General features: G+C 44.3%; 1 protein-coding gene across 4 annotated transcripts in view; it reads right to left on the bottom strand.

Annotated features, from left to right (window-relative positions):
- The window catches only part of Rnf145 (ring finger protein 145), a 46,794-nt gene extending 22,209 nt beyond the window's left edge, over positions 1-24,585 (bottom strand). Inside the window, exons 1-4 of one of the 4 annotated variants that reach the window (XM_059270377.1) lie at positions 24,306-24,585; positions 18,071-18,283; positions 11,330-11,438; positions 644-735 (exon numbers count right to left, since the gene is read on the bottom strand). In XM_059270377.1, coding sequence (XP_059126360.1) covers positions 644-735; positions 11,330-11,438; positions 18,071-18,254 — 385 coding nt within the window. In that variant the 5' untranslated portion in view covers positions 18,255-18,283; positions 24,306-24,585. Of the gene's footprint in view, positions 1-643; positions 736-11,329; positions 11,439-18,070; positions 18,284-23,032; positions 23,205-23,917; positions 24,117-24,305 lie in introns of those variants that run through there. The other 3 variants (XM_059270374.1, XM_059270376.1, XM_059270375.1) reach the window with 3 other exon arrangements.
- Between the last annotated feature and the right edge of the window lie 310 nt (positions 24,586-24,895).

Genomic DNA, 24,895 nt, shown 5'->3' with positions numbered 1-24,895 from the left:
CAAAAAGAACTGCTTGTCCAGCTCCTTCTATTTACTTCACATATTCCTTTGTGTACCACAATTATTCTTCGTTTCTCTCATAACATAAATCTCCAGGTTCAATCCCCAGCACTGCATTAAAAACCCCAGCCCTCAGGAGGAGGATCAGCAGTTCAAGGTCATCCTTGGCTACGTGGTAAGTTCAAAGCCAGCCTGGGCCACAGGAGGTGCTGTCAGAAATAAAGGAGGGAGAGGGAGGAGGAAGGGAAGGGAGGGAGGAAAGGGGAGGGAGAGAAGGAGGGAGGGGAAGGGAGAAGAGAATTGGAGAGGACAAAGATAAGATCAAATTGGGATGTAGCACCACTTGCCTATGAAAACAGAATCAGGGAAGCAGAAGGAAGAGGTCAGGAGTCTGAGGGAAGTGGAGGGAGAGGTTTGAAGCCCCCTGGGTTACACAGTAAGACCGGGTCTCAAACAACCAAACCAAAGCAAAACAAGTGAGCAAAACCCCTTCAATACAAACAAACAAAAACTCCAAAAACAGGAGAGCAATAAATAAATTTCAATTTTTAAATTGTTTTAAATGACCATGAATCAATGTTTTCTCATAAGATGGTAAAACCAATCAGTTCCTACTTTGTCTTCAATTCTTAACAACACTTACCTATTAAGGCTGTGGTAAAGCGATTCAGGGAGAGAGGTTCTAAATACATTGGTCCTTCATAGGCAGACTCCAGTTCACTCCTGACATAGTCCCTGAAGAAAAACAGTAAGAAGGTAGGTACTGCATGAGGGAGATGTAGCTCAGTCACCAACTCTCATAAAACTCAGGTTACCACTTCTTTCTCAACATACAAGGAAGACTTAAATATACAGAATTATATACAGAAGCATCCTTTATCTCATCTTTCATGCAATGGGAACAGACTCTGCAGAGGTGAATGAATTTGACTCTACAGAGATGGCTCCTGAAGATGTATTTTGTTGGAGTTTTCTTTTTCCCATCATCTTACTCAATATTTGACACCCAGTTTAAAAAAAAAAAAAAAAAAACAGTGGAGACAACCTCTCTCAAAACTAAGAAACAGTAAATGTCTAATGACAGACAGTCCAGGCAATTCCACATCAGCATCTCTGTCTTAATTCCTCCAAGGTCTGTCCCCAACTATTCCATTAGCTATACAGAAAACATCAAACTAGCTAGAAAGCTGCTTCCCAGCAGGAAAATCCTTCACAGCCTTTCTTTCAAATCTACAACAGACCTATGATAAGAATCGTAACACCCAAGAAAAATATCTAGGAAGACAAAAATGTAATACCTATGTTTTAAATGGTTTTCTTTTTAGTCTATGTGTACATCTATGTGTGGGTTTATGCCCACTGAGTGCAGTGCCAGTGGAGGCCAGAAGATGGCATCAGACCCTCTGGAGCTGGAGTTAAGGTAGGGGTGAGACACCCAATGTGGGTCCTCAGCAAGAGTGCCCAATCATAATGGTTGAGCCATCTCTCCAGCCCCAGCACCAACATTTCTAAGGACGTACCACATCGTATCAAACCGACCTGTCCAAATGTAATCCTTCAGTATGGGACAAATAACAAGCTTTACACACTCATGTGACAACTGTTTACATTTGGAAAATACAGCCTGGAAGCACAAAAGTGGAGCATCTTAACCATCTGGTAAGCCAAGTGGGACTGTGACAAGAGAACCAGCCGGAAATTTTATATTGAAGAAGGGAAGTTTGTGGGAAAATAATTCTTCCCTGTTTTCCCAACTGTTGAATACAGTTCACTGTACTTTAAAATACTTCCAATGTTTTTAATATTTTTGAACAAACTCAAACTTTGTATTTACTTTTTCCATGAAATTACTTCTTGTTAGGCACTCGGGTTAAATTCCTTCAGCACAGCATAGTCAGCTTGGAATGAGCTTTACATAACCATGCAGTACAGGGCTGACAAAAACTCAAAACCTAAAACTTTTTTTTTTTTTTTTAAATAGGAACAGTTTAGGGATTATTTAAAAAGGCATCACCTAAATGGGCAGGCCATGAAGCAACTGACCCTTCTCACCTTCTGATGACTGTCTCTAACACAACTCCTCACATTTACAGAAGAAAACCAGAGTCTCAAGAGAGAAGCTCTTAGTCAGCATTTGTCAACCAGGAACAACTGTCTAAGGGGACACTTGTCATGCTGGCTTTCCCACCTGGGGAGGGAGGAGAGGGCAGGACTGGTGCCTGCGTGGTAAAGACAAAGTAGCATTCTACAGTGTGAGTGAGCGTCCACTTTGATGTAAAAAAAGCACAGATGTGATCTTTGCAAATAACACATACAGTTCTGACTGCTATGGCTAACCATCAAGATAACAACTTTATACAGTTCATCAACACTCACAGCGCCTCTGAAACGACACTAAAGCAACCATTCTACCTAAAAGAGAAACGACTGAGTCTTGCTTGGCACTGCCAGGTCCTCTAAAGCCCAACCCTTTCCTTGTGGCCACAGCGCAGTCTGTACACAGGTCCAGTTTAGCAGGGGCAGGGAAACCCCACAGACAGAAAGCAGACTACGAGTTACCAAGGCCTGGGGAAGTGGGGAAGGGACGAGTGTAGGGATATGAACGTAACTGCCCATAGTTTTCAAGGTCAATTTGTCACAGCCTAGAATCACCTAAAATGGCAGTCTCAATTAAGGACTTGTCTAGAACAGACTGGCCTGTGGGCATGTCTATGGGAGACTGTCCTGACAGACGACTGGGAAGACCCATCCTGGATGAGGCAGCAGCATTTCAGGGGCGGCTGGGGCTCAGGAAGGAAGCGAGCAAGGGTCTATGAGTTTGTCCTCCCTACGGAGTGGGATGCGGTGCTTTGCGCTGCTGCCCGGAATTCCCCACGACGGGACTACAGGCTAGCAAAACAACCCCTTCCCTCCGAGGGCTTTTATCAGGATATTGTAACACAGCAAGAAAAATGGAAGTAGGGCACTGCCTGAGGAATCCTGGGTTTTATGCTGAGGTAATGAAAATGTCTGGGGATTACGTAAGGTAATGAGGCACATGGGTGCGTTCTGCCACGTGACTGTCACATCAACAGAAAGGCAGTGTCAGCACACGAGGCTCCCAGGGCCTGGGTCCCAGGAGCTCAAATCCAGGAGGCTATGGAGACTGTGGAGCGGAGAGCCCTGTAGGATTTGTCACTCTTATCACCCACATTTTATAGTACAACTGCAGACTCAACATTCTCTTCCAGAACATCTTTAGAACATCTGACTGCGCTGTCCCGGAATGTCAGGGGCTCAGCACTACCTGAAAGCTTTCTTCTAGTTCGCCTTCTTAAAAGCTTCGCTTTGTCTTTGACTTTTCTCATCTTAAATTCTAACATTGTATCACAAAACTTCCAAGGAGATGCTGGGGACATAACAGAGCAGTAGAATGTTTGTCTAAGCAGGTCGGAAAAACTGTAACCCAAACGGAAACTACCTTATCCGTATGCTTCCAGAACCCTGCTGGGCTATAAGCAACACTACTCTCACAATTAGTTACTGCGACTGTCCGAAATGCTGTAGTAACAATACAAATGTTGTGACCGTTTCAAACTTGGGGAAAACTGAAGTCTTAAGTTCGTGGCTCTACAAAAATGACCTCTTTAACCCTCTACACCACCAGGTTCCTTTCCTTCTAAGCGATTCTGTCTGCCTTTTACCTCAGCATAAGTAACACTTGTTACTCCTCTCTTTACAAGGTATTAATTACAAAAGCCAATTCTATACTACACTCCTTGTGTCTTAAAGCCTTTTCTTCTAGACCTTTCCATTACTTTCCTTCTTTCTCATGCTCTGCATGTGCATTACTCCACACAGCTAAGGCCTCGAAGGGAGGTCTATATCTCAACAGACAATCAGCCTTAGGGTCATCACAACACCCTGACCCAGTCTCCCTGGGGGTGCCTGCACTGCCATCTTCTAGGACCCTGGGCACGGCTCTCTCCAAATGCTGCCATCTTCGCTGTTCCAACCTAATCCCTGCCTGTCAGCCACCCTCCTCCAGGAACCAGCATCCTAGAGGTAGTCCCTCTACCTCCCTTCACCTTCATCAGTCTGTCTTCTGAGGATAGGCCTTCAGCATCCATCTGGCAGGCCAGCAAGACCACCTCAGTAAGACAGCCAGGCCCAGAAGTTGGTAGACTCTTTTGGAGGACCAGCTGAACTAAGCTGAGCTTGTCAAAAGTGAAACTGATGAGAGGCCTCAACTCATAGGGAAACCACTATGCAAATACTCTTCTGCTAGATTAGCACTGCACCCCAAGTGCAGGACTAAAATAAGGATTCAGGCTAACAAACATCTCCAAGGCCAACTCAAATGCACCTTCAGTGCACCTCAGACTGAGGACAAGAAGGTTCCAGCTACAGTGAGTTCTAATTTACAACATAAAGAGGGAGATAAGGGGAATGACAGAGACTGGGAATGAGGGAGGAGGGGGAATGGAAGAGGGAAAGGGGATGGAGAAGGGGAAAGCAGGAAAGAGCTGGGAAAACGGCTGGGTACATGAAGCATGGCCATGCAAGCCTGAGGAACGGGGCTCACAGAAGAGTTAGACAGTCAGGGGACCAACTCTAACCCCAGGCAGAGAGGGTGTGGAACACACTGGCGAACCAGAATGGCCGTAAATGGAGACTTCTGTGTTCAGCCCAAGCCTCTGACGTGGTGAATAAAAGCAAAGAGCAACGGAGGAAGACACCTGGTGTCAACACGCGTGCCTGCACATGCATCCAACCACACACGTGTGAACAGGCAGCATGCACACCACACACGTACAAAGCCCAAATCATAAGTCACAGTAGGACAAGAGCAAATTCACGGCACAAGCCCAGGAGTTCTAGTTTACACTCTGTGACCATCTGATTGCTCGGAAGAGCTGGTCAGGAGGGACATTACCACGATCCAATACGGAAAGTGTAAGATGACAACGCACTAAGCCAGCCAGATGCCAGCACTCCCGCCGTCCTTCTGGGAACCCAAGAGTCTTTTCCTCATTGACCTTTTAGATTTCTGTAACGTGTGGAATGCTGACAGTGAACCTAAGTACTACAGAACCAAACCCTGGGACAATGTTCTCTAGTCCTCTGTGGAAGACTCTTTACTTTCAACTGGAACTTTTGGAGTGGGGGAGACAAAGAATGTGTGAGATGCACAAGAAGCCCTCAAAGACAACTTGAAATTGGGAAAAAATCTTGCTATGTAAGCCATTAAAAATAAATGAACAGCAACAACCAAAACTAACAAACCCAGGAAGCTTAGCACTCTGGCTAGTGACTGAATCCTTTATGCTACAGCCTCTTAAGCAGTGTGACGTGGTACTTGAACATCTCAGGAACAATCTGTACACTCTGGCCACTTACAGGAAGCTTTCAAAAGATGCTCATTTCATAGAACAAGGAAGGGAGCTCCTAGTCCTTGCAATATGAACAAATAAAAAGTTCCCATACAAGAGCCCCCACTCAGGTATTCAAGCACCTGCATTTAAGCACCTCATGTGTACACACACACACACACACACACACACACACACACACACACACACACGCCACTGCAGCGTCAGCACTGGGCTAGTGACTGAGCTGTTCATGTACCCAGGTGAATTTTAACTGTTTTGATTCCTGCTTTTCTCTCTGCTCCTTTCTGCCCTCCTAGACAGATATTCGGTGCTGGGGTTTAGTAATGAGGGAGAAAATGCCAAAAGCTGGCCAAGTTTACTCCTGTCGAAACATCTTGTGTATCTACAACGAAGTTCCACTTCACAATCCCTTCACAAAGCAGCTCTCAGGTAAGGGCAGTTCGGGTCCCAGGGGGTGCATGGTGACGTCTAGGGACACATTTTGGCTGTGAGAGTGTTTGGGAGGAGGTGCTACTTGCATCTAGTGGGTAGAGACCCAGGACAGTCTCCACAACAGAGACTGAACATGTCTAAAACGCTACTATTCCAGGACAGACACGCCCTGACCTACCACTCGAATTAGAGAGCTCTGCGCAGAGTATTTGTGTTTTACATATAGTTGTTTGTATCTTACATATATATTCTTGGGACTGTTTTATATTTGAAAGCAAACCTCTATACCTATGCAGCAGCCAGGACAAAAATCATATATTTTCCCTCTTTTGAAAACCCTTTCTAGTGGGGACTTAATTAGGGTCACATATAAAATCAGTGTGTTAATTCATAAACCTAACAATAAACCTGAAATTAAGAATACTAAAGTTTAACTTTTTTTAGGAAAGCACAAAATTATAGATGTGAATCATGACCACAAGCTTACAGGAACATGCATGGTTTAGTTCTGGATTGTCTCTATTTTAAAGTGGTAATGATTCTGGGATATATATTAACTACATCATTGCATGTGAAAAGCAGAGTTCAATAATTTTTAAAATCAAGAAAGATGGTATTTTAAAATTTTAAATAGACTATTACTAGGAAATCTTTTTTATTACACTCAGGACTGCTGAGATGGCTCAGTGGGTAAAGGTACTTGCCACCAAGCTTGACGATCTGAGTTCAAATCCAGATGGTGAAAGGAGAGAATCAATTCCCAAAGTTATCCTCTGACTTCTACATGTATATCATGAATCACACACACAGAGACATATACATACATACACATACACACACAAAAAAAAATAAATGGCAAGATTTTTAATTATTTGTATTGTACTGAGTGATGTGATGGAGTTTTGAACATTTAAGTCTTCTATACTACAAACTGTGACTACAGTCAAATTTCAAAAAAATTTCTACTCACAGATACTCATCAGCATGATATAAATAATTAAAAAATAAACAGAAACCCAGCTTTCCAAGTGTTTATAAAATTTTCAAGTTAGAAAATCAATATTGATAAATATCTTCTACAGCCGGTTTCTGAAGTAGCAATTTAATTAAAGATTAAGGACACTGTGTCATGTTCTTCTGGGTGGGAGCCTTAACCTTGAACGGCTAAGCCATCTCTCCAGCCCAGATATTGTGTCTTATGTAGCAGTGAAGGAGATAAATTATCTACAAAAATGTCTGTTAAGGAACCTATACCCAGTATAGACACAGAGTTCCCACTACTCAGTAACAGTAAAGACAATCCAATCAAACAATTGGCAAAGGACCCGAGTAAACATTTTTCCAGATAAGATTTATAAATGGTAAATGGAAAGACTCTCAACATCATTAGCCAAGAGAGAAACGAAAAGCCAAAGACTAATGAACTGTCAGCTCACACACACGGCGGAGGCTCCACAATGAAGTGATTGTTGGCAAGGGTGTGGGGAAACTGAGACTCGAGCTGCTGGCAGAAATGCAGGATAGTGCAGTCACTTGAAAAAGCCAGCCCTCCAGTTCTCAAAAAGGCGAAATCGGGAGACTTGTACGGCCTAGCAATCCTATTCCGAGCTATGTGCCCAAGAGAAATAAAAACACAGATACAGATGTTCACGGTATAAGAGGCTCCAAGTAGAATGACCTAGTGCCCATGCGTGGGTAGTGACAGAACTGGGGCTATAGCTCATTGGTAGAGGGTGCATCCAAAGTCCTGGGTTAGATGCCCATCACTGCACCACCACCTCCCAAAAAGGACGGGAAGCGGGGAGAGACAGGTAAGGAGGAGAAAAAGGAGGTGCCAAAATACTGGAATATGAATCAACTTGCTGAAATCAAAGAAAACTTGGCACCAAAGACTATGCTTGTACAGTTCAGGATAAATGAATCAAGAGACAAAATAAGGGCTAAGGAGATAGGATCACTTGCAGCAAAAGCCTGGGGATCAGAATTGGAATCTCCAGCACCCACATCAAAATGAAGACATGGCCGTGAATGTCCTGTAATCCTAGTGTTGCAGGGATGGAGACAAGCTGTTCCCAGCTCACCAGCCAGCCAACCTAGCTGAGCCCATGTCAAGGCAGAGTGGTAGACCAGGACACCTAATGCCTCGGTCTCTGCTCATACACGTGTGTACACATACACACAAAAGAGAGAGAGGGGGGGGGAGGGAGAGGGAGAGAGAGAGAGGGAGAGAGAGAGGGAGAGGGAGAGGGAGAGGAGGGAGGGGGAGGGAGGGGGGGAGGGAGAGAGAGAGAGAGAGAGAGAGAGAGCTTTGTATAATAAAGCCTAGAGGTGAAGGTCCAAGGGCTTGTGGGAAATGAGGAGTACCAAGATCTCTCAGGGGGACAGGAAAAGTCTAACATCCATTGTGGCCATAGTTTGCACAACTCTGAAAAAGCATCATGAGCTACTGAACTGAGCTGCAGACCTTAAAGGGATGTGTGAACGCTGTGTGAAGCCACAGGTGAACCAAAATGTAAAACCACTTTTTTAATTTGGTTATTAAGATGACATTGTAATATTGGAAAGTAGTAAATGAAGTGACCTGCAATTTTAATGTGTCACTATTTTTAAAGCAGAGACATGAACACTGTATCTTAAAATACAGTATGTTCAGACATCGGTATTTATTAAATGTGACATGTCACAGGCAGTTCGAGGGCGGCACATCTTTGCTAACCTTTTATGAGGAAGGAGCAGGCAGTGAATTACACTGAAGGAAAACACTGGAATATGTCCTATCTTCAAAGTCACTCGACAGAACAAAACCAAAACAAAAAACAAAAAGCCCTCTAAGACAGGAATTGTCTGGTGCTTCAAAGCGTTAGCTTGCCACAGCAGCATACTCACTGAGCCCACGAACCTGACCACTACAGCTCTCTTCCTATTAATCATGTGCCTCCCTACAAGAAGCAAGGCAAGTCTGGACCACCGCTCCCTGAGGTCTGCGGGGCCAAGATTGCATCTGCAGGTCCCCAAGTGACCCAGGAAGATAAACTGTTCTTGCCCACTATAAAATGTTCAAAATTCTTTCAGTATTTGGTATGTTTTAACTTTCTAATGATGAAACAAACATTAAACATTGAAAATAAAAAACCCTTATGCTAAAACTAAATACTTGCCATCGTCACACCCTAAACGGGCTTTTTCTTATACCCTCGAATCTGTTCTGGGTCGCCCCCCCCCCCCTTTATATAACAGGATTTTGCCCCATTTAGAAATGGGTGGATTGGTAATACTGAAGATAAAACTGGAATTTGGGCCATTACTACACCATTAAACCATGTGCAAATACTCATGATTTTTACCCAGGATTACGACTGTAATAAAAACAACAGTTTTGATAGGTCTACCTTGAATTTTGAGATCTTCTGGATTGCCCTCTCTAAAAGGCCAGAATGTACCACAGATTGCGCTACCATTTAAAGAGTAACTTTAAAAGACTAATAGCACAAGAAAACCCTCACAAAACACAACATGGCCCTTCTTTAAAGAACGGTAGTTGAACTTCGGTGAGCCTTCACTGTCGGCCAGAATTGTGCTAAGAAATCCAGACGCTTCACTTGACTCTTATCACTGTCCTTTAAGATTGTCATCACGCTTCCTTAGGTGTGGAAACTAAGGCTTATCTTTCCAGTGACACACCAGCTTCAAAGTAGTAAATTAAGTAAGCTGCAATTTAAATGTATCTATGCATCTAGCCACCCAGCCTTCCACCTAAGGAAGTACACGCCGCCTAGGTGTCGAGGCACTCACTTGTACACCGAAATGGCCAGTGTATTCCATGGATGAGACCTTTGTTTACTAAAATTCTTTGCTTAGTATTTTACTGTTTAGAGTGAGTAGTGAAGTATCTCCACCCTGAGCATGAACCAACGCCATGAACAGGATGTAGCTTGAGGCTGACAGTGCTGTGTGAGGTCATCATGTTGCTCTCCCTGCTACAGGAAATAACTAGAAGCTGTTTCCACAGAATGCCTGGGAACATGATGCAGGGCCCAAAGTGACCAAGGTGACTCTATCCACTTGAGGAACCAAGCTGGGACCAGACTTTAAGTTCCAGATTGTATGACTGGGCACCACAGGGCAGTAAAAGTGACAGAAGTCAGATGTGTGCAAGCCCTCCAGGGGCCACTCTGTCTAAGCAGGGAGGGACAGGGAAGACAACCAGCAGAGGAGGGTGAAGAAACAACCCGCAGGATGTGAGGAGTAGATACTGCTGACGATCTCCAGGAGGGGCAGAAGCAAGCAGCAGCTCAGCTATTTATTACTCTGACTCCTTTGTATCCAGAGAACCCCAGGGAAAGCTGGGCAACTAGCTGACAGAGCTACATAATGTCAGGAAACTTTCTGCATTTCCACAAAATCTGTCTACAATGAACACTGCAATTTTATAACCAGAAAAAATTATAACTTTTATTATTTACAAAAATCAATTCAGTTTTAGCCATGTAACATGAGATTTCTAGATTCAGCTTCAAGCCTACATTAAAATGTGTAGGGCCTGCACTATACTGAAGGCCACTGCCAAATCTCCTTAAAATTCAGTCTATTTCCTTGCAGTAAGTACACGTCAACCAAAGTTGTGAAACTTAAGTTTCAAAAGAAAGTATACCTCAAAATATGCTTCGGGTTCAACTACATTTTAACATTTTTATCCAAAGGCAGGAAGGAAGCTTACACTATGGCAGACTGCAGCTTTAACATTTTAGTCTCAAAGACACAATTAGTCCCAAGTCACTGATGGATTCTACACTTCTGCAGCTTAACACTGATTCTCAATGAAGACAGGGCTGGCCAAGAAGGGGAGAATTAATCTGCTTCTCGCTGTCTGCAGAAATCCTGTTCTTGGGTAATACAGAGAAGCTCATCTTTAAATATAACCAGAAGGCCTGTTTCCTGTTGTTTTTTTTTTTTTTTCAAAACCAGAATCCCAATATAATTCCAGCTATTAATCTTGAATGATAATATCTATAGAAAAAACAACTATCAAAAAATCTGATTTTGAAACCAACTGTGATGGTTATCTTGGCTGTCCACTGCTTTCTTGATCAGATTATTTGAGGTGGAAAGAGCCACCCTAAAAATGGGCCATACCTTCTGCAAGCCCAGATACAAGGACATGGAAGAAGAAATGTTGCTTTTTGCCCATTTCCCCTCATGCTCACAAGCCCATTTATCCTGCTGCTCCAGCATCCTCCACAGATATTAGAGGCAACTTTTTTGGGCTTTCAATGTAGACTGAAAACCAGTAGCCACTGTTGGACTACCTCGCTGCATCCTGTGTAAGCCAATCTAACAAATTCCCTTTATTACAAAAATTCATTCTATCAGCTCTGTTCCTTTAGCAGCAGGTCATGACTAGTAATCTACTAAAGCCACAGCTTTGTAGCAGTATTCATGAGAAACACTGTACTGACATTTAAAAACAGAAAAAACAACTTTCAACTCAGTCTTACACTCCAAAACTGGGGTTGCAGCCTTACCTGGATATCTGATGTCCAGCATAGAGGAGCAGGGCAGTCAAAAAGTATAAATAAAGCTGAACCAGATGCTGCCTGGGCAAAGTGAGTAGCACGACACTTAAGACGTAACCTGCAGCAGAGACATGAATACAAATCATTGCACTTTGGTCTCCCAGTTAGTTATACTAGAGATAAGTTGAAATACATTATTTTCCAAGTAGCTATCAACGAACGGGGTTTTCTTTTTCATTTCACTACCAAGGTTCATTCAGTTCAAAAATATCACTGTAGATTTTTACAACTGGAAATAGCATCTGTCACCTCTCACGTCATCTTTCTACTAATAATTAGATGTAGCACACAAGGGTACAACGTGACCCCTCTCATTGCCCCTTTCCTCAACGCCTCCTTCCCCGTTTTACACCAATCCTCTCATCAACTCTGGACTCGTAGGAGCTGCCCCTTCAGACTTCTCCATCTCCAGAAGCCCCCATCTCTCCAACATCTTCCCATCCATCAGTTCACCTACCCAACAAAGGTCCTCAAAACACATTCAAGGGCTCCTCCCCATCCCAAAGGGAAAACCCATGTTTCTCTTCACAGCAATCCCTGTTGTAGAATATTCCTTTACACTGTGTGAAAACGTGTCCCTATGATTGGTTTAATAAAGAGCTGAATGGCCAATAGCTAGGCAGGAAGAGGTTAGGTGGGACTTCTGGGGACAGAGAGGTCTTAGGGAAGAAGAAAGGCAGAGATGCCAGCCAGACAAAGAGGAAGCAGGACATGCAGGAGGAGAGGTAAAAGCCATGTGACAGCACACAGATGAATAGAAATGGGTTAATTTAAGTTATAAAAGCTAGTTAAAAACAAGCCTAAGCTAAGGCCAAGCTTTCATAATAAGTCTCTATGTCATGATTTGGGGGCTGGTGGTTCAAATTTCCCCTTGTCGATTAACTTTTCACTCCATTTGTACCCAACGCTTTTATTTTCTAATCATCTATTTAACCCTTTTTCTGCTATAAAATCGGTTTTTTACCTTTCTCCTCTATAACTGAGAAGCCAACCAGCATCCAAGACAGAACCTTTGGCTATCCTGTCATCTTTAATCTGAGACACTGATCTCCTCTTGACCTCTCATTTCACCCTTCCGTTTTTTTCTTTCACCTTCCTCAGTGAATGTTGGAAATGTGGTCCCTAAACAACGGTCTCTCTATGGAGCTATAAAGGATCTGGCACAAAGCAGTCACTTTTGCTTTGAATATTGATACCCCTTTCCAGATAAAATACCCACAAATAATTCCCCGAGTCTTCCTGTGTATGGAAACAAACAAGAAAAAAAACCCATTTCTTATTCCAAATGGACATCCAACATCACAGGAAGCTTGAGATGGAGCCCATTTATGTGTTCACATAATCAGTTCTTCGCCTGCTCCTGACCATGTAGCACAACCTCTTCCAATCTGGAAACCCCAGTCACTAAACTTACAGCTTGGTTCTGAGTAAACATGCTTCAGAACTATTCATTCTGTGAAATTAACCAAACAACCTTAACTAAGGTTGATAATGATGAAGCTGAGCCAACGATAATTTATAATTAAGCAAACTAGCAGCATGTAAAAATGATGATCCACTTAAAACATTACTGACGAGGGCTGGAGAGATGGCTCAGCAGTTAGGAGCACTTGTTCTTGCAGGGGACCCAGGTTTGATTCCCAGCACACCACTGCCTGTAATTTCAATCCCAGGAGATCAGATGCCTTCTTCTGGCCTCCATGGGCATCAGGCATACATGGCATGTGCAGACATCCATGCAGACAAAATACTCATATACATAAAATAGAATTAAAAATCATGTTACCGATGAACCTGTTGATTTATTATTAGAGAGATGGTAGGACTGGGGAAGAACTGGGGGCCTGGTCAGAGCAGTGGCTTGAGGTACTGAGTTGCAGTGAGATCCATATTTAAACAGAGCTAAGTGCTGCTCTCTGCATGAGTGGGTGAAAACAAGGAAATGGAAGTGGTTGTGAACTTTCTGGCTTGGGTAATCAAGAGGTTCCGCTATTGAAACAGTAAACACAAGGGGAAGCGGAAGTCGGCTATGACGTCAAGGTGCTGAGTACAGTGACTGGTGGCAAGGCAGGTGTCCAGGCTGGTCAAGTGAAGACATCTAGCAGGTGGTTAGGGAAGCTTTCCCTGAAGATTACATACCAGCTAGAATACAGAGATAACAGACGGCCCCGTGTGACCCGAAAGGTACTCAGGATCTCTGGACAGAGATCTAACCTTCACAAGGCGGCACAGCAACACGGCAGAGTGTGAACAGAGTATCCCGGCTCACAGTGGAAGAACACTAACCCCACACAAAGGAGGCAAAGGCAGTGGACAACGGTTACAGGTTTGCAGGTAAAACCATGAAAGATCACCCAAACAACCAAAGGCAAAAACCGACACCGATCCTGAGCAACATTAACACCAAAGGAGTCTGAATTCTGAGCACGGTGGTGCAAGACTATAAAGCTGAGGATTGAGAGGTCAAGGCCAACCTGGGCTACATAGCAAGTAGCCACCTGTGTATATGAAGATCCTGCCTGATGCAAAGAAAGGGAGGGAGGAAGAAGGGAGGGGAGGGAGAGAGGGAAGGAGGGAAAGGAAGAAGGAAGCAAAGAAAGAGGAGGAGGAGGAAGGAGAAGTTATAAGGAATAAAGGAGTAAGTTAGACAAAGAAGGGGGGCAGGGGGGACACACTTGTCAGTTCTTACTGTCAACCTGACATAACTTAGATGGAACCTCAACTGAGGAACTGCCTGGATCCGGTTCGCCTGGGGCCACATCTGTGAGATAATCTTGACTGAAGGTTGATGTGGAGGGCCCAGCCCTCTATGAGTGCCACTGTCCCTGGGCAGGCGAGCCTGGGCTGTATGAGAAAGCTAGGTGAGCATAAGCCAGTGGACAAGGCAGCAGCAAGCGGTGTCCTCCATGGTCTGGACTTCAGTTCCAGCCCTGACTTGCCTCAGTGACAGACTGTGACTGGACGATGTACTGTGACCTGAAGTGTAAGCCAAAATAAACACTTGCATCTCTCAAGTCGTTTTTGGTGGGTGTTCTATCACAGCAACAGAAAGCATACCAGGGCAAAAAGGAAACACTTGCCCTGTGAGCAGGAGGACCTGCTGATTCTCAGATCCCCCAACCCAGGGCAAAACAAACAGCTGGGCACGGTGCATGCTTACAATGGCAGTGTTGGGGAGACAGCAACAAGGAGACCCCGGGGTTCAGTGACCAGCCAGTCTATCCTATTACCCAGTTGGAGGCCACTGAGAGATCAAAAACCTTGAATATAGACAAGCTGCCCAGGCTTATTGAAAAGAACATCCTTCTGCAACCATTTCACACTAACAATATGAGGGCAGTAAAACGTCAACAGGGCTGTAGTGGGTATTCGCTCTGCCCATGACTTTGGGCTATCTGGCCTGACAGAGGCGATGCTTCTTGCCTGCCTACTTGACCTCTTAAAAGGGAGGGAGGAGGAGGTTGCGAGCTCTCTCTTGGACATGGAAGGTTTCCTGACACACAGTTCGGCGACCTGGTCTGGAGCTTTCCCCAGAGACAAAGAGGTGACAGCATCGTTTCAGTGTGTATCAGTGAGTCTGTTTTCCCAAACAGAACCCCTTAATAAATTGATATACACAGACCATTGAGGCTCTTGTGACAGGGTGTTTTGTCTGAGAAATGAAACTAGGTAATTAAACGCTCACAGAAAACCAACAAAAGCTATATAATTTTGAATCTTGATGAGAACAGGATTGATGATTATTTCAAATTGCGTCCTGCCTTTTGGGGAAAAAAAATGATTTTATAACATTAATTTTTAAAAGACTTCCTCTCCTCAGAAAGAAAGGAAGCAAGGAAGGAAGGGAGAGAGGGAGGGGGGAGAGAGGGAGGGAAAGTAATAATAAAAGCACTAAGAAAGAAGGAACTAACTGTCTTGGGCAATAAAATATCTAAGCCCGGAGTAAACAGAAGACAGTGTGCTAACAGGACACAAGCCCACAAGACTAAAAGAACAGGACGCTGCTGGAATGGACCAGAGCAAACACAAAAATTCACCGCATAAAAGAGAACTAAATTAATAGACTGGCATTAGAGTTGTCGAGGAGAAATTACTCAACACCACACTGTGACCTGCATATGCAGATAAATTCCAAACACAGCAACGAGTTCAATGTGATAAAGAAATCACAAAATTAATGAAACACAATACAACACAACTCTTTTTTTCTCTCTCGGTTTTTCTGAGATGGGGGTCTCCTTAAGTAGCTTGGGCTGGCATCAAACTCAGGCTCCTCCTTCCTCAGCCCACCAAGTACTGGGATTCTGTGCATGCACCATCATACTCAGCTCCAAACTCTTGAGAGTGAAACTGACCCAAAAAAACCCTAACACTTGGGGGGAGAGGGGCATTTCAGTAGAATCTTACAAGCTGGCAGTCTAGAGAATGTGCCAACATTTAAAAAAAAAAAAAGCACAAAACTATATTCCTGGGTGTGGCAGACACCTGTGCATCTGGTAAGGAGATCATTTGGGAGGTTGAGACAGAGCTTTGATGGTGAAGCTGGGGATAGCCTGAACTACATAGTATAACTATGTCTCAACCAAAAAATAAACATGAGCATGTGAGTACAGTAGAGACGTTTCCACATAAACAAGGCAGGCCAAGGCTTCTGAGCCAGGCCCACTCTGGGCTTCTATCACAGAGAAAAGGGAAGCACACGTAGTCATAGTGACTGCACCCACAGACAATACCTAGAATTCTACCGGAGGAAATAACAGCTACTCTGACTGTAACCAAGAACAGAAAGGGGGACACTTTAACCTACACCTTTTAATGTTCTGACTTCTGAATATAAACGCAATACTTTGACATCTGGGAAGTTTTACAATGTATTCTGTAAACAGAAGCATTAGCTTACACAATACTCTGACAGAGCCCCCCGCCCCCCAAAACAAACAACAAAACACTATGGCTGTGCTTACCCTACTATGGACCTACCTAATCACAGTATTTGAGAAAGCTCAGCTAAGCTGGGCAGTGGTGGCGCACACCTGTAATCCCAGCACTCAGGAGGCAGAGGCATGCAGAATTAGAGGTCAGCCTGGTCTACAAGGCAAGTTCCAGGACAGCCAGAGCTGTTATACAGAGAAACCCTGTCTTGAAAAACCAGAAAAAAAGAAAAAAAAAAAAACCCACAAAGAAAAAAAGCTCAACTGAGTTGCCGAAGTTATAAACCAGAGTAGATTTCAATTGTATCAGAACCTATTCAATTTCTGAAATTAATGCTTCTATTTATTAGACAACTGTTTTAGAGTAACTTCCAAACATTTTAGAAATAATATATGATAAAGACATTTTTTTAAAGCCACGGTGTGAAATATCAGATTAAGCTAAAAAAATTTAAGCCTAGTCTCTGTTCAACAGCTGACTGGAACCACTTTCCATAAACTGGTTAACATAGAAAGCCTAAGGCTGAACATTCATTCTAGTGTCTGCAACATAAGCCTCGTGTCACACATTTTCTCAAGGTAGTATCATACGGGAACGATGAGCTCACCAGACCTGCCCTGCCTCACTTCTTCCCACAATGACAGACCTGGCACACTCTTACAGGCTCCTAAGGGCTAAGTGTTGGAGCTCAGAAAACCCTGCTACAGATAAAATGTCATAAAGACAGGACAATTGTCCACAATTTTATAAAAGATATACTTTGTTGCTCTATAAATTTAATAACAAAATTGTTTTGAAGTATAATAATGCACCATTTAATCTATGTTTGGAGCCAGACAATAGAGTTGGTAACTAAAAGCATGTCATTTGTTCCTAAGCTCAAAGTTATTTTTGAGTAAATTTTGTTTCATGACTGAGTATCTTCACTTTCTTTAACCTCAAAGCACACTAAGTTTAATTCTAGGATTATCTTTTTCCAAGGAAGAAAATACTACACTATAAAATTTCAATTAGTTGAAAGAAGTATTATATTTGCAAGTGATATAATGCTTTGACTCAGGAATAGTAAGAAAGGCTAGGGAGATGGCTCCCCCAGTCTCCTCTTCCAGGGTACCTTGGCTTGGTTCCCAGAACCTATATGGCTGCTTATAACCATCTGTAACTCCAGTTCCAAGGGATTCAACGCCCTCTTCTGGCCTCTGTAGGCACTGCATGGATGTGTTACACTTACATATAGGCGAACCCTCATACACATATAAAAGAAAAAAAAAATTAATAAGAAGAAATATTGCATTTTATAAAGCTTACTTTGGCAATTACTACTTACCTCCAAATTAGAAGAGGCCAAATTCCAGGAAAAATATCTCTCGTTATTTACATTTCATCACATTAAAAGCAAAAATGTTTACCCGTGCCTTCTAATTTTATTCTTGAAAAAATAAATCCTGCTCCCCTCTAGTTCTAGCAATTCCTATACCATACTAAAACAAAACTATAAACAAAACTGCAGACACAGCCATTAGTATAGTCAATTCCATGTACTGGAGGCTCATTTGATCCAGATTTTAAAAAACGGATGTAATGGCAATTAATGAAAAAAAATTATGAATATGGAAAGAAACAAGGAGGAGTACATGGGAGGGTTTGGAGGGAGGAAGGAGGAAGGAGGAAATGATATAATTCTAGTATAATCAGAAGAAATAAATATAAATGGATACGAACTCATCATAAAGCCAGAAAATGCATGCAGACACTTACCTACATAATGCATATTAAGAGCCAAATATTTATACTGGAAAAGGGGGTTGTTGTTGAGGCTACTTCTTTGGATCTGCTGGAAAAAGGAGCTGACGTCCCATCTGTACAGGACATCCAGGAGCATGATGCTTGGTACCCTCAAGGCCACATTCAACACTGCCTCCAGTTTCTCCTTTGCAGCCATGGTTTTGTTTTTGTTTTCTTGAAGCAGACCTGAAAGTCAGAAGACACAATATGTAAAGAAAAGTCAACACAGACCACCTTTTGAGAGCCTCTCAAGACTCTAATGGGTTGTCCCGGAAAAATCTCTGTTTCCATATTTAAATTACATCAAAATGCTCTCACTTTCAGATATACCCCAACATGATTTAGACTAAACATTCACACTTGCAAACTTTAAGAAGCCACTACCTCCAAATTGCCTGACTTAGCAATAAAAGCACTCTGTGAGAATGCTTTAACTTGAAAAAAATACCCTCCCTATGTAGTTATTTGAGACTGAGGAGAGAAGATGTTAAAAATATTTACTAAATGAAAAAGCCTAAAGTACTAATGAAAGTGTGGCAGGTTCAGTTCTCTGCATCTTACCTAGGTATGTAGGTACGTCCTTACCCTTAATGGTTCACAGTCAAAACTGAAGCACTAAGTATTCCCTTTGTTCCTTTTTACACTGCTGGAGAGCAAACCTATGGCCTTGTATCTGTGACGCAAACTTATACCAAGTAACAGTCCCGGCTGCATGTGGAACAGAAGATGTAGAGAATATTCAGGGAAGACACAAAGAAACATAACTGGCGACACTGTTTCCTTTTTCCACACTTATTTGGAATTCTCATAGTCTCCTCAGAGAAGGCAAATGAGGCTCACCCAATGAGTGGTAGCAGACTTGCATGGCCGTGGGAGATGCCAAGCACTGAGCCCGTAAGGTCTTTGCTTACACAAGGAGAAGCACAGAGAGAATGGAGATAAAAAGGAAGACAGGAAGGAACTGGAAAGCAGTTATCAGGATCTCAAAAGCCCATGAAATAGCTACAAATTAATCCAAGGAATGTACACATGGCAACCCAAGTGCAGAAAGGAGAGCTTCAAGAGTAAAGAGAATTCTGGACTCTTGGCTCTGACGATATCCTTTTAAGAATTCTGCTGAGAAAGCTAAACACATTTCTAGCTTTGGCAGTCATTTCAGACATTACAGGAGAAATGAAAACATTTATTTTTGAAGGAGATTATAGTGACAGCTTGCTGTGCTACAGTTAAGTATTTGTCAATGTCCCATCGTCCTCTGGAACTGCTGTGAACTCCGAGCTCCGACACTTTGAACTCAAAGGAACTAGGCTTAGCACATCAATCAGAGGTTTCTAATGAGCCTATGTCAATCATTCCCATAATGACAATGTTGTCACACATATACACACGCTGCCGATGTTACCATTTGCTTAATAAACAAACTGTAATGCTGATGACTTGAAATGAGAGCTTTTAATCACGTTCCCATACACAAAAATATACCGTGGGACTCAAACAACAGATCTCTGTCCTAAGAAGAAAACTACCAGGAAAAATAAAATCTCTATAACCAGCCATAACTGCAAACCACACTGTAGTTCTCAATCTCGCTAATGCTGTGACCCTTTAATACAGTTCCTCGTGTTGTGGTGAGCCTGTAACAACAAAATTATTTTGTTGCTACTTCGTAACTATAATTTTGCTATGAATACTGTTATGAATTGTAATACAAATATCTGATATGCAGGACATCATATCCAAGGGGGTCACGACCCACATGTTGAGAACCATTGACTTAAGGGAAGCTCTTGCTCCTACAGTCAACCCTGCATATCCACAGGTTCTGTATCTGTGCAGGCAATAATCTCAGCTTGAAAAGACTGAAATGTTTGTTCTGCATATGGGCAGACCTTTTCTCAGCACTGTTCCCTAAGGAATATGGTATAAACACTACCTACCTAGTTCACAGACTGTATTAGGTATTGTAAGTCATCTGGAGATGGTCTGAACATGGCATGGGTGCAGTTGAGTAGGTTTAGCAAGCAGAGAGTGCTTGCTGCCAAGCCTGACAACCTGAGTTCGAGCCCCGGAAGCTACGTGATCAAAGGAAAGCACCAACCCCCACAAGCTGTCCTAGGACCCACCCCAAGACCACTCCCCAATGAAGAGGAATACAACTTAATAAAAGCATACAAGAGGCTGTTCATAAGCTGTATGCCATTTATGAAAGGGATCTGAGCTCACGCAGGTTTCGGTATCTAAGGGACGTCCTATAACCTAGAGGGGAACGGAAGAAGCACTATGTAATGACATTATTATACTGGAAAAGCGACCATTCCTGTATATTCTAGAATCCGGTGTAAACCACTACTGCTGTCTGTGTAACAAACAGAAGAGGGCATTACTGAGTTGGTATTTATGGTCAGTACTCATCTAATCTGGTGCCTTCCTCTGTATATAATGTTAGTTATAAATTGATCGTATTTCCCATTTATTATAACTCTAAAGGAGAAAATTGAAGCACATACTCCTATTGTGGAAATCTAGATCTGAATATGGATAGAAAAAAAAGTGCTGCCTAACCCTTTAGGGATAATCTATAAAACAAAAGAAATCATTAGCCGAAAGGTCCATGTTTCCTAAAAATCCCCACCTACAGCTCCTATCTCACAAATGTAACAAACTAACTAATAAAAACAAACCTTGGGTCCCTACAGCTATCAGTTTAGAAGAATATCCAAGAAACAAAGATCAGCACGATTAACTCAAGAGCCAAATGTCTAAAGAAACTGGAGTAGATAAAGTCAGCCCGCATAAGAAGAAATCTATTACTTATTCAGTGTTTCCTTCATCTCTGGACCTGTTGTAAGTCATTAGTAAGATGCCACATTGAAGTACATGGGAGAAACATGTAAAACATGAAAGACCAACCCCATCTCTCAGAACTGTATCATTCTGAACTTTTCTGAAGTAGGCATACATAGGAACAGGTGGGAACCATCGTAAATAAAAATCAATGCTCTGCAGTCTAGCCCCACACACTAAACCAGTGGCTCTCAACCTTCCTGATGCTGCGACCCTTTAATACAGTCCTCATGTTGTGGTGACCCCCAACCATCAAATTATTTTCATCACTGCTTCATAACTAATTTTGCTGTTATGAATCATAATGTAAACATTTTTGGGAAATAGATGGCTGCCCAAGGGGCCGCACCCCACAGGTTGAGAAACACTGTACTCACTAAACCAACATCCAGATAAAATTCAGAGATATTTGCCATGTTTGTAGAGCTTAAGATTATTTACACCTTCCAAACTGCTACACTATAAGGACACGAGGCAAAAATACAGCCACCTGGGCCAGCAAGATGGTTCAGAGCTTCAGATGTTTTCAAACAAGCCTAAGGACCTGAGTTCAATCCCTGGGACCCACAGGGCTGAAGGTGAGAACTGACTCTCAAGTTGTCCTCTGACCTCTATAGTACCAGCACAGAGATATGCACACCTGCCCACACAGAGACACTAAATAAATAATAGAAATTCTATATCCTTAATGATTGGTTCAAACCTAATATATTTTCCTGGGTCTAGTGTCAAACAAGGCTAATGAGCATTTACAAAATTGGAGCTCATTCTCTTAAAACAGAAACACCAGCTGGGTGTGGTAGCACAAGCCTTTAATCCCAACACTTGGAGGAAAAGGCAGGCAGATCTCCTTGAGTTCAAGGCCAGCCTAAGCTACAGAGTGAGTTTTAGGACAGCCAGAGATACAGAGAAACCAAAAACAAAAAACTCAGGAACACCAAAACCAAACAGTTTGCCACACCCAAATACAAAAATATAAACTTCCTGCACTATCTTCTTACCTTTCCTGCAAGATCCTAAAACTTTGAGTTATGGAAAGAACTGGAAATGAATTCTCCATCATAATGTTTCTGCAAGCATCGCAAACTAAAGATGACTCAAACCTACTTTATACAGCACAGCAACTAAAAAATTGAAATGTTTCTTCCCAGAAACCAAAAACTTTTCTTCCCAGAAACAGAAAGGACGGTTCAATAAATACTCACCAAAAACCAAACCCTAGCAGTTTCAAGAAATGCCTTTCCAACGCTTGGAAACAGCAACGTCTTGTATAATGTGCATAGTTTATCATTGGATTTGTGCGTTAGGAAACACAGGGCATTCTTCATTTTCCTAAACTGCCATATTTAGTTTTGAATAGGAAGAAATCAAATAAAGCGTCCTTAATAATAAAGATGTAATGGCTGAGCTCTGCTGAAAAAACTATCTTAAACTAAAAAAAAAAGAAAAGAAAACGTGGTATTATAAAAAAATAAAATAAAGGAATCCCACAGCTCCTTAACTCCCCTTTTAAAAAGACAACACAAAAATAAGAATAATACATAACACAATGTAAAATTACTGATGATTTAAATTGATTTTAATTGATAGGTAATTTAGGGCCGAAAGTTACACCTCTTTCCTCACCTGAAAGAGGGTAAACAAAACCATCACCATTAACCTTCTTTCTTTGCCCTCAGCAATTACAGAAAAACTCTAAATCAACTAAAACTGATGGTAAGCAGATGGGGGGGGCGGAAAGCTGTCCATCTGTCGGGGATGCTAAGACCTTAAAAAAAAAAAAAAAAAAAAAAAAGCGAGAGGGCGAAGCCGGACCCTAAAATCCGAAGTAACGCCGCCCAGAAAGGAGAAACCAGGAAAGAGAAAGAACTTCCTTACATAAGCGTTGGCACACGTTTTAAATATAGCTAGTCCTCCCCACTCCCACTGTGCTGCTAGCTAACTTTGTATGTACTTGGTTTCCACAGAAACTACTAGCAATCCTGTGATTCCACATCATCTCCGAAACCACCTCGATGCGAGTCCACACTCAAGTGCAAGAGCGGTCGTCCAACGTTAAGGGGTGGACAGAGGAAAGGAAAACAATGCTACCTCTGCCATTGGACGCTCAGCCTGGGTCACGACTGCAGCACCGACAGCTCATCCTTTTGGGCCTGGTTCAAGATTCGCAGAACTGCACACTCGGTATTTTAGAAAATACAGACACACACAGTCCCCCTCCTTTCCTTTCAGACTAGTTTCCTGTTTACTGCAGACAGCGATGCAAAGCCATCCATTAATCTTTGATGCCTTCCCACTGCAAAGGCCCCTTCCCCCGCCCCAGCTCGCTCTCTCCCCGCCCCCCTCCGCACCCCCCCCCCCCTTCCCCACGCCTGCTTCTCTCAGATACATTTGAACTGTAGTAACCCCAAGCCAGCTCGCGGCAAGCAGGCAGCACAGCACAGCAGAAGCAGCAGCAGCAGCGCGGCGGGGACGCAGCAGCCCCAAGGCTAGGGGATTACGTGGAGCAGAAACTCTGCCAGGGAGAGGCCCGGGAGCTCCCCTGTCTTGCCAAGGGTGCTGGCTCTGCCGCGCCACACAACGAAAGGCGTGCTTAGAAGAGTCAAGCCAAGTTCCTAACCCCCAGATAGAATGGGGAGCCCATTCCACAGACAGCATGAGTCCTAGGGTGGGAAAGCAGAGCTGGAGAGGGGGGAACCGAGGGATGGCAAGCGGGAAAAGGAACCAGGACACAGTAAGGGGAGAGATGAGCTGCTCGTGACTGTGAAGAGTCTGACACACTGCACGCTGAGCCAGGGGTCCCCCTACTCAATGGGCTTAGCAGGTATTTCTGAACCCCGCAACCACGCACCGCCTGCACATGGTTAGGCTGAGTTTAGGGGCTGCGAGGAGGGGAAGACGCCAGCAAAGAGGGAGAGAAGCTTGGAAGCAAAGTGGACCAAAAAAGCAAAAGAGGGGGAAGTTGGAAACGCAAACCTGAGCAAAGGAGCCCGGACTGGGCACCTCTGCGAGAGAGACCGGGAAAGGCCTGGCAACCGGGGTACTGGAAAGAAGAGAGGGGTGAGCCCGAGTGAGGGCATCTCAGGAATGTGAGGGTTCTCTCCCTCTCCGGGCGCGGGAAGAGGAGGGATGATGGGAAGGAGGCAGCCGAAGCCCCGGGAGCTAGTACGGGGCTCTGCGAGGAGGTAACAGGAGACCGATCGCTGCTCGGGGGTGGGCGGGAGGGCGCGGTGCGGAGGGGGACCAGGCCCCGGCCAAGATCCGGAGGAGGAGGAGGGGGGCGCGGCGGGGAGGAGCGAGGATGGGGGAGGGGAAGCGCAGTGGGCAGCAGGCCTGCGGGATGCTCTGAGCTGACCGCAGTCACCTGGAGCCGCAGCCTCCCTGCCTGCGGGGCGGCGCTGGGGATGGCGGTGTCCGCTGCTGCCCGGTTCCGTCGCCCGCCCCTCCGGTGAGATCTTCGGCTGCGACGGCGGGGGGCCCGGTATGCGCGGCTCACAGCGGCGGCTCTCCCGCGTCCGGCCTCGGCTGCGGCGTCTCGGGAGGCGGCGGTGGCAGCGGCAGCGGCCCGAGCCGCGAGGTCACCATCGTCCTCGGCGACAAAGGCGCTCCCGGGCCGAGCGCCAGCACCAGCGCCCGGCGGCCGCCATGGCCTGGTCCCCGCGCTCCGGCTCCGCCCCCCGCGCTCTGCGGCTACCGCCGGCTCGCGCGCTCTGCGCCTGCGCGCCAGCTTGCCATCGCCCGGCCCCCGTGCGCCCACGCTCACTCACAATCGCTCACGGCGGGATCTGCTCGCACCGCCTCCGGTGAGTGGGCCCCAGACGCCGGCTTCTCTCGGGTGCCGGCCCGGGAGACTATGCCGAGGCAGGGTGAGGCTACACCCGGGAAAGCACTGTGACCCCAGCCATTCTGACACGTGTTCGCGCTCACCCCGCCGGCACCACGAGCCGCACGCGC

The sequence above is a fragment of the Peromyscus eremicus genome, chromosome 8a (genome assembly GCF_949786415.1).
Source record: "Peromyscus eremicus chromosome 8a, PerEre_H2_v1, whole genome shotgun sequence".
NCBI classification, from domain to species: Eukaryota; Metazoa; Chordata; class Mammalia; order Rodentia; family Cricetidae; genus Peromyscus; species Peromyscus eremicus.
This window is presented reverse-complemented; position numbering and strand designations above follow the sequence as displayed.